Source organism: Equus quagga, chromosome 7 (assembly GCF_021613505.1).
Source record: "Equus quagga isolate Etosha38 chromosome 7, UCLA_HA_Equagga_1.0, whole genome shotgun sequence".
NCBI classification, from domain to species: domain Eukaryota; kingdom Metazoa; phylum Chordata; class Mammalia; order Perissodactyla; family Equidae; genus Equus; species Equus quagga.
The window spans coordinates 8,957,685-8,970,925 of NC_060273.1; the positions used below are offsets into that span (position 1 = coordinate 8,957,685).

At 50.0% G+C, this 13,241-nt stretch overlaps 1 protein-coding gene across 8 annotated transcripts in view; it reads left to right on the forward strand.

The window, feature by feature from the left end:
* CLEC16A (C-type lectin domain containing 16A) overlaps nucleotides 1–13,241 on the forward strand; it is a 199,921-nt gene that overhangs the window by 6,004 nt on the left and 180,676 nt on the right. For 6 of the 8 annotated variants that reach the window (XM_046666960.1, XM_046666958.1, XM_046666957.1 and 3 more), the window contains exons 2-3: nucleotides 5,880–6,008; nucleotides 10,119–10,252. In XM_046666960.1, coding sequence (XP_046522916.1) covers nucleotides 5,880–6,008; nucleotides 10,119–10,252 — 263 coding nt within the window. Of the gene's footprint in view, nucleotides 1–5,879; nucleotides 6,009–10,118; nucleotides 10,253–13,241 lie in introns of those variants that run through there. The other 2 variants (XM_046666961.1, XM_046666962.1) reach the window with 2 other exon arrangements.

Below are 13,241 nucleotides of genomic sequence, written 5' to 3' on the forward strand. Positions count from 1 at the left end.
TAGGAGCATCCTATGAGGCGGATTATGATACAAGTCATAAAACTGTGTGAACTTGAATTTAGTATGTCTGTCTCCGGAGTGGGCATGATTGTTGTGAACTGTAGTGGTTTATCTTGTGAGGTCCATGACTCTTGAGAAGGCAGGGTCTGTGGAGGCAGGGTTTGTTTACAGTCCGGAGTCCTGGGCGATGAGCCCCTAGTGTATGGTTGCGTGGTGTAGTGTAGTGTTGGCAATAGGCTTCGGTTTCTTGGTCTCCAGGCATTTCAGACTCTGGAGCACTTCTCTTGAGATAGAGTTTGCTCATGTGTGAGGGTCTGATAGTGGGATTCTGCAGAGGTTCTGCTGGAGATATGATAATGCCGGCTCATTTCCAAAGACATGGAGTAAGGGTCAGTTACGAGGCTTACCTTAAGATCTCATGTGTATTCTCATGCCTTTTGGGTTTGTTGTTTATACATTTAGTTTTCTTGTGTGCTAGGCATTCATAACTTCATGTAAATGCTTGTAGAGGCTAATAAAAGTGTTGACTTCATTGTTTGCATTCCTATGCTATCATGGGTATAAGCTAGCGGTCTGGAGTCAGGCTGCCTGGGTCCCCTGCACTGGGAGCCTCGGCTCCCCAGAGCCTCAGCCCCGCGGGACTGTCGTGAGGTTTAATGAGTGAACACATCTGAAGCACTCAGAACAGGGCCTGGCAGTAGGCCCTGATGATGATGAAGATGTGCACATGCACAGTTTGAGAAAAAATGTTACCATTGTAACAGTTATTATCATTGTAAGAGAAAAATCTGTTATTCTGTCCTTGGAAACTTATCTACAATATGGACACAGACTTGCACACAAGGATAGCCATTGTAACATTGTTGCTCATCATTAGGAATCCTGGTGCCCAGCAGAAGAGGAATGGCTGGTGCTTGTCCTTTCCGCAGTATACTTGTCCTTTCCGCGGTGCACTATGTGGCCATTCCAGATGCTTGCAAACAGTTGTCAGTAACACAGATGCTCTTATTTTAGTCAGAGGTGGAGAAAAAAGTTGGGCGTGGAAATGGGCATACAACATGAACTCAACTATGTAAATATCCACAGCAAAGAGAAAGACACAAGGAAGTACATTGCCGCTCCAGCAATGGTCATCTCTACACAGTGGCGTGATTGGCAATTGCCGTTTCTCTGTTTTTGTTGTTGTTGAAGTTTCTGGCCTTTCCAAAATGAGTGTTACAGTTAAAATCAGAAAGTTATTAAACTATGTTAGTATCTCTGAGGTAGTTGATTTCTTGATCTTCCAAAGCTCTGGGATTAGATGCAGCATTAAAATATGAAACCTTAATCTATTTAGCTTTCTTTTTTCCCAGTCCCTATAAGTATATTGAGGGTCTCTTCCTAACACCATGTGCTAGGGCATTGTGGGGGCGAAAAGAGGAGCAGGGTGCAGGTGTAATCGTCATAGAAATGTACAGCTTGAGATCTGGGGAGTGTTTGCACCTCCCAACAACACGCATTTAGAAAATGAACATTTCAAACACGACCGTTTACAACAGCATCAACAAACACCAAATACCTGGGGATAAGTCTAACAAAAGATGTGCAAGACCCCTATCCAGCAAACTTTGAAAGAAATGTGGGTGGCATGATGTTCCTCTATTGTAAAGATGTCCGTTCTCTCCCTGTTTAGCTGTTGATTTAGGTGGGTCTTGAAGTGGTAGCAGGTATTTTTGTGGAAATTGAGAAAGTGATTTTTAAATTAATATGGAAATGCAAATGGCCCAGAATAGCCAATATAATGATGAAACAACAGAAGGAAAGAAGTTGGAGGACTTAGATGATCACATAGCAAGATTTATTATAAAGCTGCAGTAATCAATGGTATTGGCATGAAGGTAAACAAAATAGACCTCTGGGAGTAGAGCATCCAGAAAGACCTCCACACGTGTAGTCACCTGATCAATGACAAAGGGACATTGCAGTGCAATGGAGAAATGAGGCCCTTTTCAGTAAATGATGGTGAGTCAACTAGATATTCTTATGGGAAAAATGAGTTTTGGCCAATACCTCACACCAAACACAAACATCAGTTCTAGACATACTCTGAGTCAAAATGTGAAAGGTAAAACCGTAACTTGTTTAGAAGAAAACAGCGTTTCTTCATGACCTTGGGGTAGGTAAGGATTTCTTAAGCCTGATAGAAAAAACGCTATCCAAGGGAAAGGCTGATAAATTGGGTGATGTTAAGATTAAGAACTTCTGCTCATCCAGAGACCACTCTAAACAGAGTGGAGAGGGAAGCCACATCCAGAGAAAGTATTTGCCATATGTACATCCAATAGAGGATTTGTGTTCAGGGTATATAAAGGACTCCATCAAATAAATGAGAAAAAGGTCCTCTACCTAGTAAAAAATGGCAAAAGACTTTGCACAGGCACCTCGCAAAGGAAGATACTCAGATGGCTATAAACCTGAAAAGGCACTCTAAGTCGTTTGTCACCATGAGGTAGAAGCCCAACTCAACATCACCATCCACCCAACAGAATGGCTCCACTGACAAAGGCAGCGGACCACGAGTGTCCGAGAGGCCAGGAGACAGCTGGGGCTCTCAGACGGCACCTTCCAGCCGCTTGGCTGTGGGCCAGCGACTGCGCATCTCTCGGTTGCTCTCCTGGCCACTGTCCCCAGGTGACTGCATGTAGGAGGGTCAGGTGAAGCCCCTCACACAGAGGCAGGCACATAGGCTTGTACCACACATGGCAGCTCCTAGAATCTTCTCTTCAGGACTTGCTGCCTTGCCCTTTCCCCTGGGTTTGTCTGTCAGGGCCTCCTCGTGGTTACTGGCATTTTTTTCAGAGATTGTTTAATGAAGGCAGTGATGAGAGGAGCAACAATAGCCAGCACTTGTATCGTGCATAGTAACTGCCAGGTTAGTTACCTCTCTTTTTACTTGTTTATTCCTCCTAACGACACCATAATAGGTAGGTCCTAAAGTATTTGTGGGAGTACCTAAGTATCGCTGCTCCGATTTCACAGGTGAGATAACTGAGGTGCACAGAGATTAAGTAACCTGCTCCAGATCACCCAGCTAACACCAAACCTCCCACTTCCTGCTCTGCTTTCTCTGTCCCTTCCCATAACTCCTGCCTTGGAGTCCTCTGTTCATGATGGTGTGGATCAGCCTGATCTTTCCTTCCTACGTTCCTGCAGTGTGCCTTGTATAATTTAGTAATGGTGTTAATAACGGCCCCAATATCCTAATAGTAGTAGCAGCTAACCCTACATCTACTGAGCGCTTACTGTGTGCCAGGTACCATGCTTGGCACTTACTATGCGTTATCACATCAAATCCCTGGGACAGCCCAGGAGGAGACCTTGACTGTTAGAGAAGCTGAGCTCCAGAGAGGTGAAGAGCCTTGTCCGAGGCCACAGTTAGGAAGTGGCAGGGCCAGGACTCAAGCCCAGGTCTGTCTGTTGGACTGCCAAAGCCTGGACTCTTCACTTCCGCGCTGTGCCACCACTTGCTGTGTTTGGCATTTGGACCCTGACTGTGTTCAGTCTTGTGTGCTCTGATCTAATTTATGTATTTATGTTCATAAAGATTGTCCCCCACCCTCGCCCCATCAGCTTTTATGGAGCACCTACTGTGTACCAGACAGTTTGGAGTATATTGGGGTCACCAAGATCAATAAGACGATACTCCTGACCTTGAGGAACTCAGGTCATAAGGGAGGCAGATCATGGCAGATCAGGGTGGTCCATGCAGCAGCAAGTGGATGTGGGCACAGAGGTGCCAGAGAGGAGAGCACAGTCAGATCCCCCCGGGCAGGAGGGCGGGAGGGATCCATCCTCTGAGGAAGATGCCTGAGCTGGGTTGTGACATACGAGTATGAGTTTGCTGGTTGGTCAGGGCAGCAAGAAAGCACAGTGACTAGAAGTCAGGGCTGGTCCTCAAGGTTTTAAACTCCCCCATCCCTGCTGGGAGTCCCCCAGCAGACCCACTCCCCCAGGCCGCTGTCTCCTGCTGGGCCAGGAGTGTGATGTGGGATGCTGACGGACGTATCCTCTACACAGAAGGAGCCGCCTGAGTGGGAGTTCTGCCCGCAGTGCCCGTCACAGCAGGCCATGCGGCGTACTGTGGACGGCACGGAGAGCGTCACTGATGGCCACGATGTGGGTGACACAGTAGCTCTGAAACTTCAGGGGGAGCTCGTTCAAAATGCAGATTTGGGGCAGTGCCCTCAGGAGTCAGGTTCCGTGGGGGTGCCCTGCCCTCAAGAGTCAGTTTCCGTTGGTCTGGGATGGCGAGCTAGGATCTGCAGTTCAATCAGGCCATTCTGGTGCAGGGGGCCTGGGAGCCACGGTATGAAAACTCTGCTCTTTGGGTCTTTTAGAGAAGATGCAGTCCAGGTGAGGTGGAGACGGATTCGTGATCGGGGCCCCCTGTGATCCACCCCAGGGTGGTTTGGTGCTGTGGACCCACCTTATCACAGAGCGAAACTGGCCTCTGCTCCCACATGCAGCCCTGCTAGTAGATTTGGGCACAAACGGTGGAGACTTCTATTTTTGGAGAGCTCTTCTAGTTATTGCATGTTAAAAGTGGCATGCAATTTTACTTAATTACATTTATTAAATAGTTGAATGACTGATTAGACTGTGTCTTTAAAATAAAACAAACAGCAACAATATTAATAAATAAAACTCAGCCCCCTAAACCAGCAGATTGCTCCTTATTATTCATTCTGCAAGGTTCTCTCTCTTTCTCGCCTACCCATTTTTAGAGATTTTCGGTGGAACGATCCTATCTAATCTTTCCCTGCCTTGCTCTCACCAGCCCCTACCCTCAAACGGAGGGTGGCCATAAAGAAGTCAGGAGGTGACTTTTCCTGAGTCACTCCCTCTTGGTGTCCCCTTTTCCTTTCCACGCCATTTCAGCTGAGTTACCTCAATCTGTGGGCCCTGGAGACACTATCTGTTAAAAGCTGTGCCAGGCGGCACTCCCAGAGCATCCGGCCAGGCTGCTGGTCCCCACACGGCTCAGGACTGGCCTCGGCGACTCTTTTGGATGCCCTCACCACCAGCACAGGGCCTCGAGGACTGGACTGGGCCGACCTGTCTCTGCCACAGCAGCTGGCCCAGGTCTGGAGCAGCACAGGCCTTGCGGGCACATCTAGGTGGGCGAAGTTCAGTGCCATGGTGTCGCAAGCCCACTTAACTGTGATCTGTACTCAGCAAATACAGTTGGTGCCCTTGAATGGCAAGCCACCCCCTTCATTTGAGCCATCAGTTCTGCTGGGTGTTCTGCCCTTCCTGGGGGCTGATGGGCATTCCAAGGGTATGGGCATTCCAAGGGTAATCTTGCCTGCACGTGATTTTTGCCCCAGCCGCTGGCTTTGGGGCTCAGTCTCCTTCATCTGCAACTTCACCTCTCTGAATCTCTGCATCAGCCTGACTGCTGGTCCCGTTTAGGCATTTGGCCCTGAGCTGTGTGTCTCGAGTTGCTCCACTGGCACCAGAATCACCCGGGGAGAGTGTGAAAGGCCCGTGCCTGGTCTTCCCTCAGTGCCACTGAATCTGAATCTCGGGGTGGGCTCCCACAGCCCCCACTTCATCCAGCTCTCCAGGCGATGCTCTTGCCCTCTGGAGTTTGAGGATGGCTGTCTTCAAGAGCTCGACACTTCTCTCGCCTCAGTTTGGGTTGGCGTGTCCCTGGTTATTGAACATTCAAAGCATCGTCTGCCATCTTTCTTGGGTGGTATGATGACTCATCTGCACGGGAATTGTGCTAACCAAACCTGGAAAAACACAGCCAAATTGTCCCCCAGATGTTGCGAATGGTCGTTGAATCTGGCTTACGTTGCAGTTGGTGATCTTTAATTTTCTTTCCTTTCTCTCAGGTATCTGTACCACGTTTTGACCAAAAACACCACAGTCACAGAACAGAATCGGAACCTGCTAGTGGAAACCATCCGCTCCATCACCGAGATCCTGATTTGGGGAGATCAGAATGACAGCTCTGTGTTTGAGTAAGGGTTTCTAATGTTTTTTTGTTTTTCGCTTCTTCTCCTTCCTTTGGATATTTTTCTAAATGTGTATCATGAGTCATCCCTCATGATGTCAGGATTTGACGCCAATTTGGTCTTCTGCACAGATATCTATCTGTATAAAATGTCCTTGAAACACTGTAGAAATGCAAGCTGAAAACGGGGAAGTTATGGAAATGAGTATCTTCAGAAAATGTGAAAACATCATGGATAATTTTCCAAGTCATGTCTGATTCTCTCCCCAAAGGAAGGAGACCGTGTCCTGGGTCATTAGATTCTAAGTGGCCTGAAAGGCCCCCGGGGAGACACTGAGGGCTGACAGGTGTTGTGTTTCCTGGTGGTCAGGCACCGTGCTGAGCCCTCGACAAGAAAATCCATCTTCGTCTCCCAGCTGCCGCAGGGCGGGGCCCTGCTCTTGTCCCCATCTTTGCCCAGGGTCACAGAGGGTCGCACTCGGAGCCCATGACAGTGTTTCTCCTCGTCCTCGTCCTCCCCAGATGAGCAGTCTTAGGCCAGCCTCGGTTTCCTCATCTTTAAAGGAGAGGAAGTCCCCTGCCTCGTACCTGGTGCAGGGTATGCACTCAAGGAATGCTAGCAAATGGTCATTTAAAAGGTGTCCCTGTTGGACGGTTAAAGAGCAAGGGCCGTCAACCGTGAGCTCCTCCGGTAGACCCGTCTTAACGCCTAGGTGCAGAAGGGTTGGGCTGTCACAGCCACCAAACCAGATTTTATTTTTATATAAAATAATCTCAATTTTAAGTATTGAGGCCACTTAAAAACCCATTTCAAACAAATAAAGGTGTTCCGTTTCCAACACGGCTTCTCATTAGATGTCCTGAGTCTCCGGATAGCTCTGTGTTCATCAGTAAGGTCCTCTAAGATAAAGCTACTTGTGGAAAGTGCAGATCTTTAAAATGCAACCTATGACACTGGCCATGACCCGCAGAGGAAAACATCGTAATCAAGTGAGGTGTTGCTTATAAACGGGGCGAGCTTCCTTTCAGGATCATGGGAAAGGTGTTAGTTGATTGGTTGGTTGGTATCTGTTTTTGGAAATGAGAAAGACCCTTGGGTTGAAGATTAGAAACTGTGTCCCCCTTTACTAGAATGGACTTTCTTAGTCCATCTGCCATCTTAGAAAAACTGCTGAGCTCTTGGAGCCCCACTGATTCTTTGTTTTTAAGTCCTATTTGCAACTCTATGCCTTCTTCTTCTTCTTTTTCTTTTTTTGGTGGGGAAGATTGGCCCTGAACTAACATTTGTTGCCAATCTTCCTCTTTGTTTTTGTTTCTTTTCTCCCCAAAGCCCCAGTACATAGTTGTATATCCTAGTTGTAAGTCCTTCTAGTTCTTCTAGGTGGATGCCACCTCAGCATGGCTTGATGAGCAGTGTGTAGGTCCACGCCCAGGATCCGAACTGGCGAACCCTGGGCCGCCGAAGCAGAGCATGTGAACTTAACCATTCATTCAGTCATGGGGCCGGCCCCCCAGTGATTCTTAAATGGCTGCCCAGCAGAGTCCCCAAGAGAATTTGTTTTTAATACATTTCTTATTTCAGAATAATTTTAGATTTACAGGAAAGTTGTGAAGATAGTACAGAGAGGCCCCATATACCCCTCACCCCTCTCCCCCCATTGTTAATATCTCATGTGACCAAGATGCATTTGTCAAAACTGAGAAGCCGACGCTGGTGAGTTACTATCAAGTAAACTCCAGGCTTGATTGGGATTTCGCCAGCTTTTCCATTAATATCCTCTTCCTGCCCTAGGATCCCAGTCCAGACTCCCACGGTGCATTGAGTTGTCACGTCTCCCCAGTCTCCTGTGGTCTGTGACAGTTTTTTAGTCTTCTCTTGTTTTTTCTGACCTTGAAGTTTTGAGAAGTACTGGCCAGCTGTGCCGTAGAACGTCCCCCAGTCTGGCTTTCTCTGGTGTTTTCCTCATGGCTAGCCTGGGGGTTCTGGGAAGAAGGCTGTGGAGGTGAAGTGCCCTTCTCGTCCCATCACACCTGTGTTCCTGTGTTCCCATGTCCCCGTGATCCCTGGGGATGTGAACCTGATCGCTTGGGTAAGGTGGTGGCTGCCAGGGTTTTCTACCATAAAGTTACGTTTTTTCCCTTTCTCTCCCCTGTTCTTGGAAGGTGAGTCACTAAGTCTAGCCCACCTGGGGGTGTGGGAACTCAGCTCTGCCTTCTGGAAGGAGGGACTATCTACATAGATTCTTTGAAATTCTTCTACGTGGAAGATCTGTCTCTCCTCTCCGTTTATTACTTATTCAGTCATCTATTTATGTCAGTGTGGACTCCTGGGTATTTATTTAAACCTCGGTTTAGAATCCTGCACTGTGTTATTTGTGTTATCGCTCAGTTTATTCCAGCTTTGGGCATTGGGAGCTCTTTCGGGTTGCTTCCTGTGTCGCTTTGACACACCCCATCCTTTGTTTTCGGGCACCCCCTGACTTTCTGGTACTATAAGATGCTCCAGGCTCATCTTATATTTTCCTGCCCCAGCCCTATAATTAGTCATTTTTCCAAGGAAAACTTCCCTAGGGAGTTTTTAAAAATCCAGGCTCTTGGACTGCTTGCTCGACCTGGGGAGTGGCTCCCTGGGCGTCTAGGTGCGGGCATCTTAACGAGTTCCCGACTTGGGCATCGTGCTGCAGTGAGCTTGTTGGGGGATACTTGGTAGACAAGGTAAACAAAATAGGTCAAATGATAAAAATGTTCTGGAGGGCAGTGGGAATGACTCCCAGAATCAGAGTTGGAAAATGCTCTAGGGGTCTTTTTTTAGCTCGTTTATTCATTCATTTACCCTTTTGTGGATTCAGACAGAATTTGTGTTCCCATGATCCAGCCACCATTGAGCTGACAGCTGAGGGGAGAGAGACATCCAAAACTTAGGTCAACCAGCAGATGCCCATGACTGCAGGGGTTTTTTCTCACTACCCCAAATGAGAGGCTGTCAGTTGTGAGCTTGAATGCAGAGAACTAGAAGCATCGCTTTCTTCCTTTCAAGAAGGGCATTAGGGCATTTTGTCTCCTTTTCAAGACTAAAAGAGCCACCCTGTACCCCCAGAAGTCAGTGCCCCCAGGCTGTATGCAGACAGAGGTCCTGTCCAGAACAAGAAAGGCAGAAGCAGACGTGGGGACCGCCTAGGGTCTCACCGCCACGTCAGCACCTTCGATTTCCTTCCAGTTCTTTTCCCCGAGATATGGAACTACAAACTTGGCGATTTGGAAACCAAAACTCTTTTGAAGTCAGTGTTCTTTTTTTTTTTTTTTTTAACTTCTATGGCACTTTTTTTCCTCTCCTTCTTCTCCCCAAAACCCCCCAGCACATAGTTGTATATTCTACTTGTGAATGCCTCTGGTTGTGCTATGTGAGACGCTGCCTCAGCATGGCATGATGAGCGGTGCCATGTCCATGCCTGGGATCCGAACCGGGAAACCCTGGGCCGCCAAAGCGGAGCGTGCTCACTCAACCACTCGGCCGAGGGGCCAGCCCCTGAATTCAGTGTTCTCTTGCCCCTTTGTAGGGAATTACGGTTGTGGTTGATTAACACTCAAAGATATGGAGAGCAAAAAAAAGAGGCTTAGTAAGGAAAAAGAGAAGGATATAAAATATTTGATGGAAAATGCTGCTTGTCGGCTTTATGCGCGTGGATTGCCGTGTAATCGTTTAGTAGGAAAAGATCTTTCCCATTCTGTCATATCTAGTTCACTGCTTCCCAGAACCAGCTCTCTTCTCGGATTCTGGGAAGAGGGCTTGAAAGGAGCGTTACCTCGATGGAAGACGGGATTCTGGGAGCTGGCTAGCACGGAAGCTGGGGCCGTGCAGGTGGCATGACCTCGCTGCTCTGTGGATGCCTGTGTGTGTGTGTGGTGGGGGGTACACACATGTGCCGTGCATATAACCAGAGGATGCATGTAACCTGTGTGTGTGTGTGTGGTACACACATGTGCCGTGCATATAACCAGAGGATGCATGTAACCTGTGTGTGTGGGGGGGGGTACACACATGTGCCGTGCATATAACCAGAGGGTTCATGTAACCGCGTGTGGAAGCAGACCAATGATCTTCCCCTTCTCTCCCCAGCTTCTTCCTGGAGAAGAACATGTTTGTTTTCTTCTTGAACATCCTGCGGCAGAAATCCGGCCGCTACGTGTGTGTGCAGCTGCTGCAGACCTTGAACATCCTCTTTGAGAACATCAGTCACGAGACCTCACTCTGTAAGGACCATCCTCGACACCTGTCTCTGCACCGCTGAGCGTCGGCAGCGTGTGGTTGGGCCTGGTTTTCGTGTTGTTTTTCGAAGGGCTGTGCTTACCGTGTGTCTCAGTGTGCTTGGGCTGCCGCGACAAAGGACCCCAGGCTGGGTGGCATAGACAACAGGAATTTATTTTCTGGAGGCTGGAAGTCCAAGATCAAGGTGCCAGCAGAGTTGGTTTCTGATTTGCCGTGGCTGCCTTCTCCTCGTGTCCTCATGTGGTCTTTCCTCTGCACACAGAGAGTGCTGGTGTCTCTGCCTTTTGTTGTAAGGATGCCAGTCCTCTGGGATTAGGGCCCCACCCTGTGACCTCCTTAATTACCTCCTTAAAGGCCTTGCCTCCAAATACAGTCACGGGGGTGGGGGGTGCCGGTTAGGGCTGCGATGTAGGAATTTGAGGGCAGTTCATCTGTAACCCCAGGTTTATCCCTGCGTGGTGGGCTGCTGTGAAGGGTGCGGAGAGGGCTTCCTGTGCTGAGTGATTCTGGGGGCGTTCGCGTTTCTTCTTCAAATTTGTTATTAAAGAGTTGGGGTCACTGAGTAATCAGCCAGCGAGTAGACACTGGACCAGCTGGAGAGGAAGAACTCGGCCCAAGAGCGTGCAGGCATGTGGCCTCTGGCACCTGGCCGGCCTGCTGCTGTCCCGCTAGCCGCCTGGCGAGTGTGTGCCCTGGAGCTTGTTCCCGCCCTCACTAAGCCCAGGCTCTTCGTCTGAGACAGCCACCCTGAGAGGCAGGGGCTGTCGGTGTCCTCGAGAGAGTCTGAGTCACCGCCGTGATGGCTCCAGCAAGGCCCGCGTTGACAAGGGCTCAGCTTGGGTGAGGTAGCTCGGTGGCCCTCAGCCGGGGTGACTGTGCCCCAGCGGACGTTGGTCAGTGTCTGGAGACATTCTTGGTTGTGGTGGTGATGGGGGTGTTGCTCCTGGCCTCGGGCGGGTGAGGCGGGGGATGCTGCTGTACATCTGCAGTGCACAGGACAGCCGCACAGCAAAGGGTTATCAGCCCCGAGTGCCAGCAGTGCGCGGGGGAGACAGCCGGTCCCCTTCCTCATCCCCCGCGCTGGACCACGGCTTTATCATTCCAGGATGACTACACCAAGCCCCAGGCCCGGCCCGCAGAAAGTAGGGAGGAGAAGACAAGTGACCGGCTGTCTGTGTCAAAGGCAGGCTCTGGGGCCCCAAGGCAGGTGTGAGAGAAGTTTCTGGTGAGTGGAAGTGGGTAGAGACGCTGGCGTTCCTCCCCAGAGAGGAGGAGGGCGCGGTGGGAGAGTGGCTGAATGGTGGCTCTCGGAAGCGGCCACCAGGTGGTGCTGCCGGCCCAGGACGCTCCTTGCGCTTCCCGATGAATCTGAGGTGACAACTGTGAGTTGACTCACTCTCCCTGAGTGGTTTCCCTTGGTATCAGCGTTTGCTACGCTGGATATGAATTGCACGCGGTTTCTGAGAACTCCGAGAGGGGAAGACCCAGCTCAGTGGTGCAGGCCCTGGACCCAGGGCTCGGGGCCCAGGCCTGGTTCTGCCACGCGCTGTGCACCGGGCCCTGGGGAGCGAACTCTCCAAGCTGCGGTTTCCGAATCTGTGAATTAGAGAATAGAGTGGTTTGAGGATTAAATGTGACAGCAGGTGTGCAGAGTGTGGCACAGGGTCTGGCTGATGGAAGCGTCCAGCAGAGTTGTTTTTGTCATTAAATCCAGAGATGGCCCCACAGTCTGTCCTCTGGTAACCCTTTCTGAGCCGACCTGGCCACAGGGCTGCTGGTCTGAAGATGGGGGTGGGGACAGTTAAACATTCTGGGGGTTTCTGGATCACATGGCTTTTCTTGTACCATGACTGAAAAGGGCACCGGCTGCAAGAAACCCAGGCAGCTGCCACCGGCTCTGTGGGAATCCACCCGAGCGCTTTGTAAGCCCTGCGAATGTGGCAGAAATCACTGCCTTTTCAGAAGCTGGATTTATGGGGGGTGACAACCATGGATGAGTTTTGCTTTTATTTTTATTTTCTAATTGTAGACACAAAATGTCCTCATTATAAAACAACAGCAAAAAATGGAAGATTGCAAAAGTAGAGAAAGCAAAAGTTCTGTGCAGTTTCACACTAATGGTTCCGGGGATGCAAGCCGTTTTGCTGTGGGCTTCGTTCTTTCCCAGCCTCGCAGTGGCTCGGAGGTTTTCACGTTCAGGCATCCGTGGATTGCTTGAGGAGCTGCGTCTCGCTCGGCCATAACTTCTTCAACCTGACCATGGGCATTTAGGGGGTTTCCGGGTTTTCACTATTACAAGCAGCCATTTCACCGTGCACCTGTTGCCTGTTGAGTTTTGTGACCTAAGTGACAGAAGGCCCGAGAGACTGAGATTACTTACAGACTCCTGGGTTTATTATAAAAGGATACCACAGAAAGTCGGCCGCCCAGTGAGGGGGTAGCCGAAAAATCCCAGCCCAATAATAGAGGCACCTCTGCTGCCCCCACGGTGGCCCCGCCACCCACAGAGTCATCAGCGGAGGCCCTGGAAAAGTCCCCACCGGGGAATGCTTGGAGCGTGTGGCTTTTCCAGCTCAAGAATGCGGCCGAGAGGCTCATAGGTACCCGTCTGAAGCTGCCAGCATGGGCGTCTGTGCCCCTGGTGGCCCGGAAGCCACTAACCAGTCACAGTGGGGCTCATGGGACATCCCAGCAGTCCCTGCTGCTGCCAGCCCATTCGTCCCAACCACAGCCACGGTGCCAGCACCTAAAGGAGGGCATCTGCATCACCCGGCTGCTTGTCGCAAGTTCAGATTCTGGCCGGATCAATTGTGGGCGCTTCAAAGCATGGAATACTATACAGCACAGAGGAAAAAGGAGGGAACCACATGGATAACTCAGCTTGTGAGGTGTGCGAGACGCCAGACACAAGAGGAGAGCGTGCTGTCTGACTCCAAGCCTATGAGCTTGCAGAACAGGCAGGACAAGTCTGCA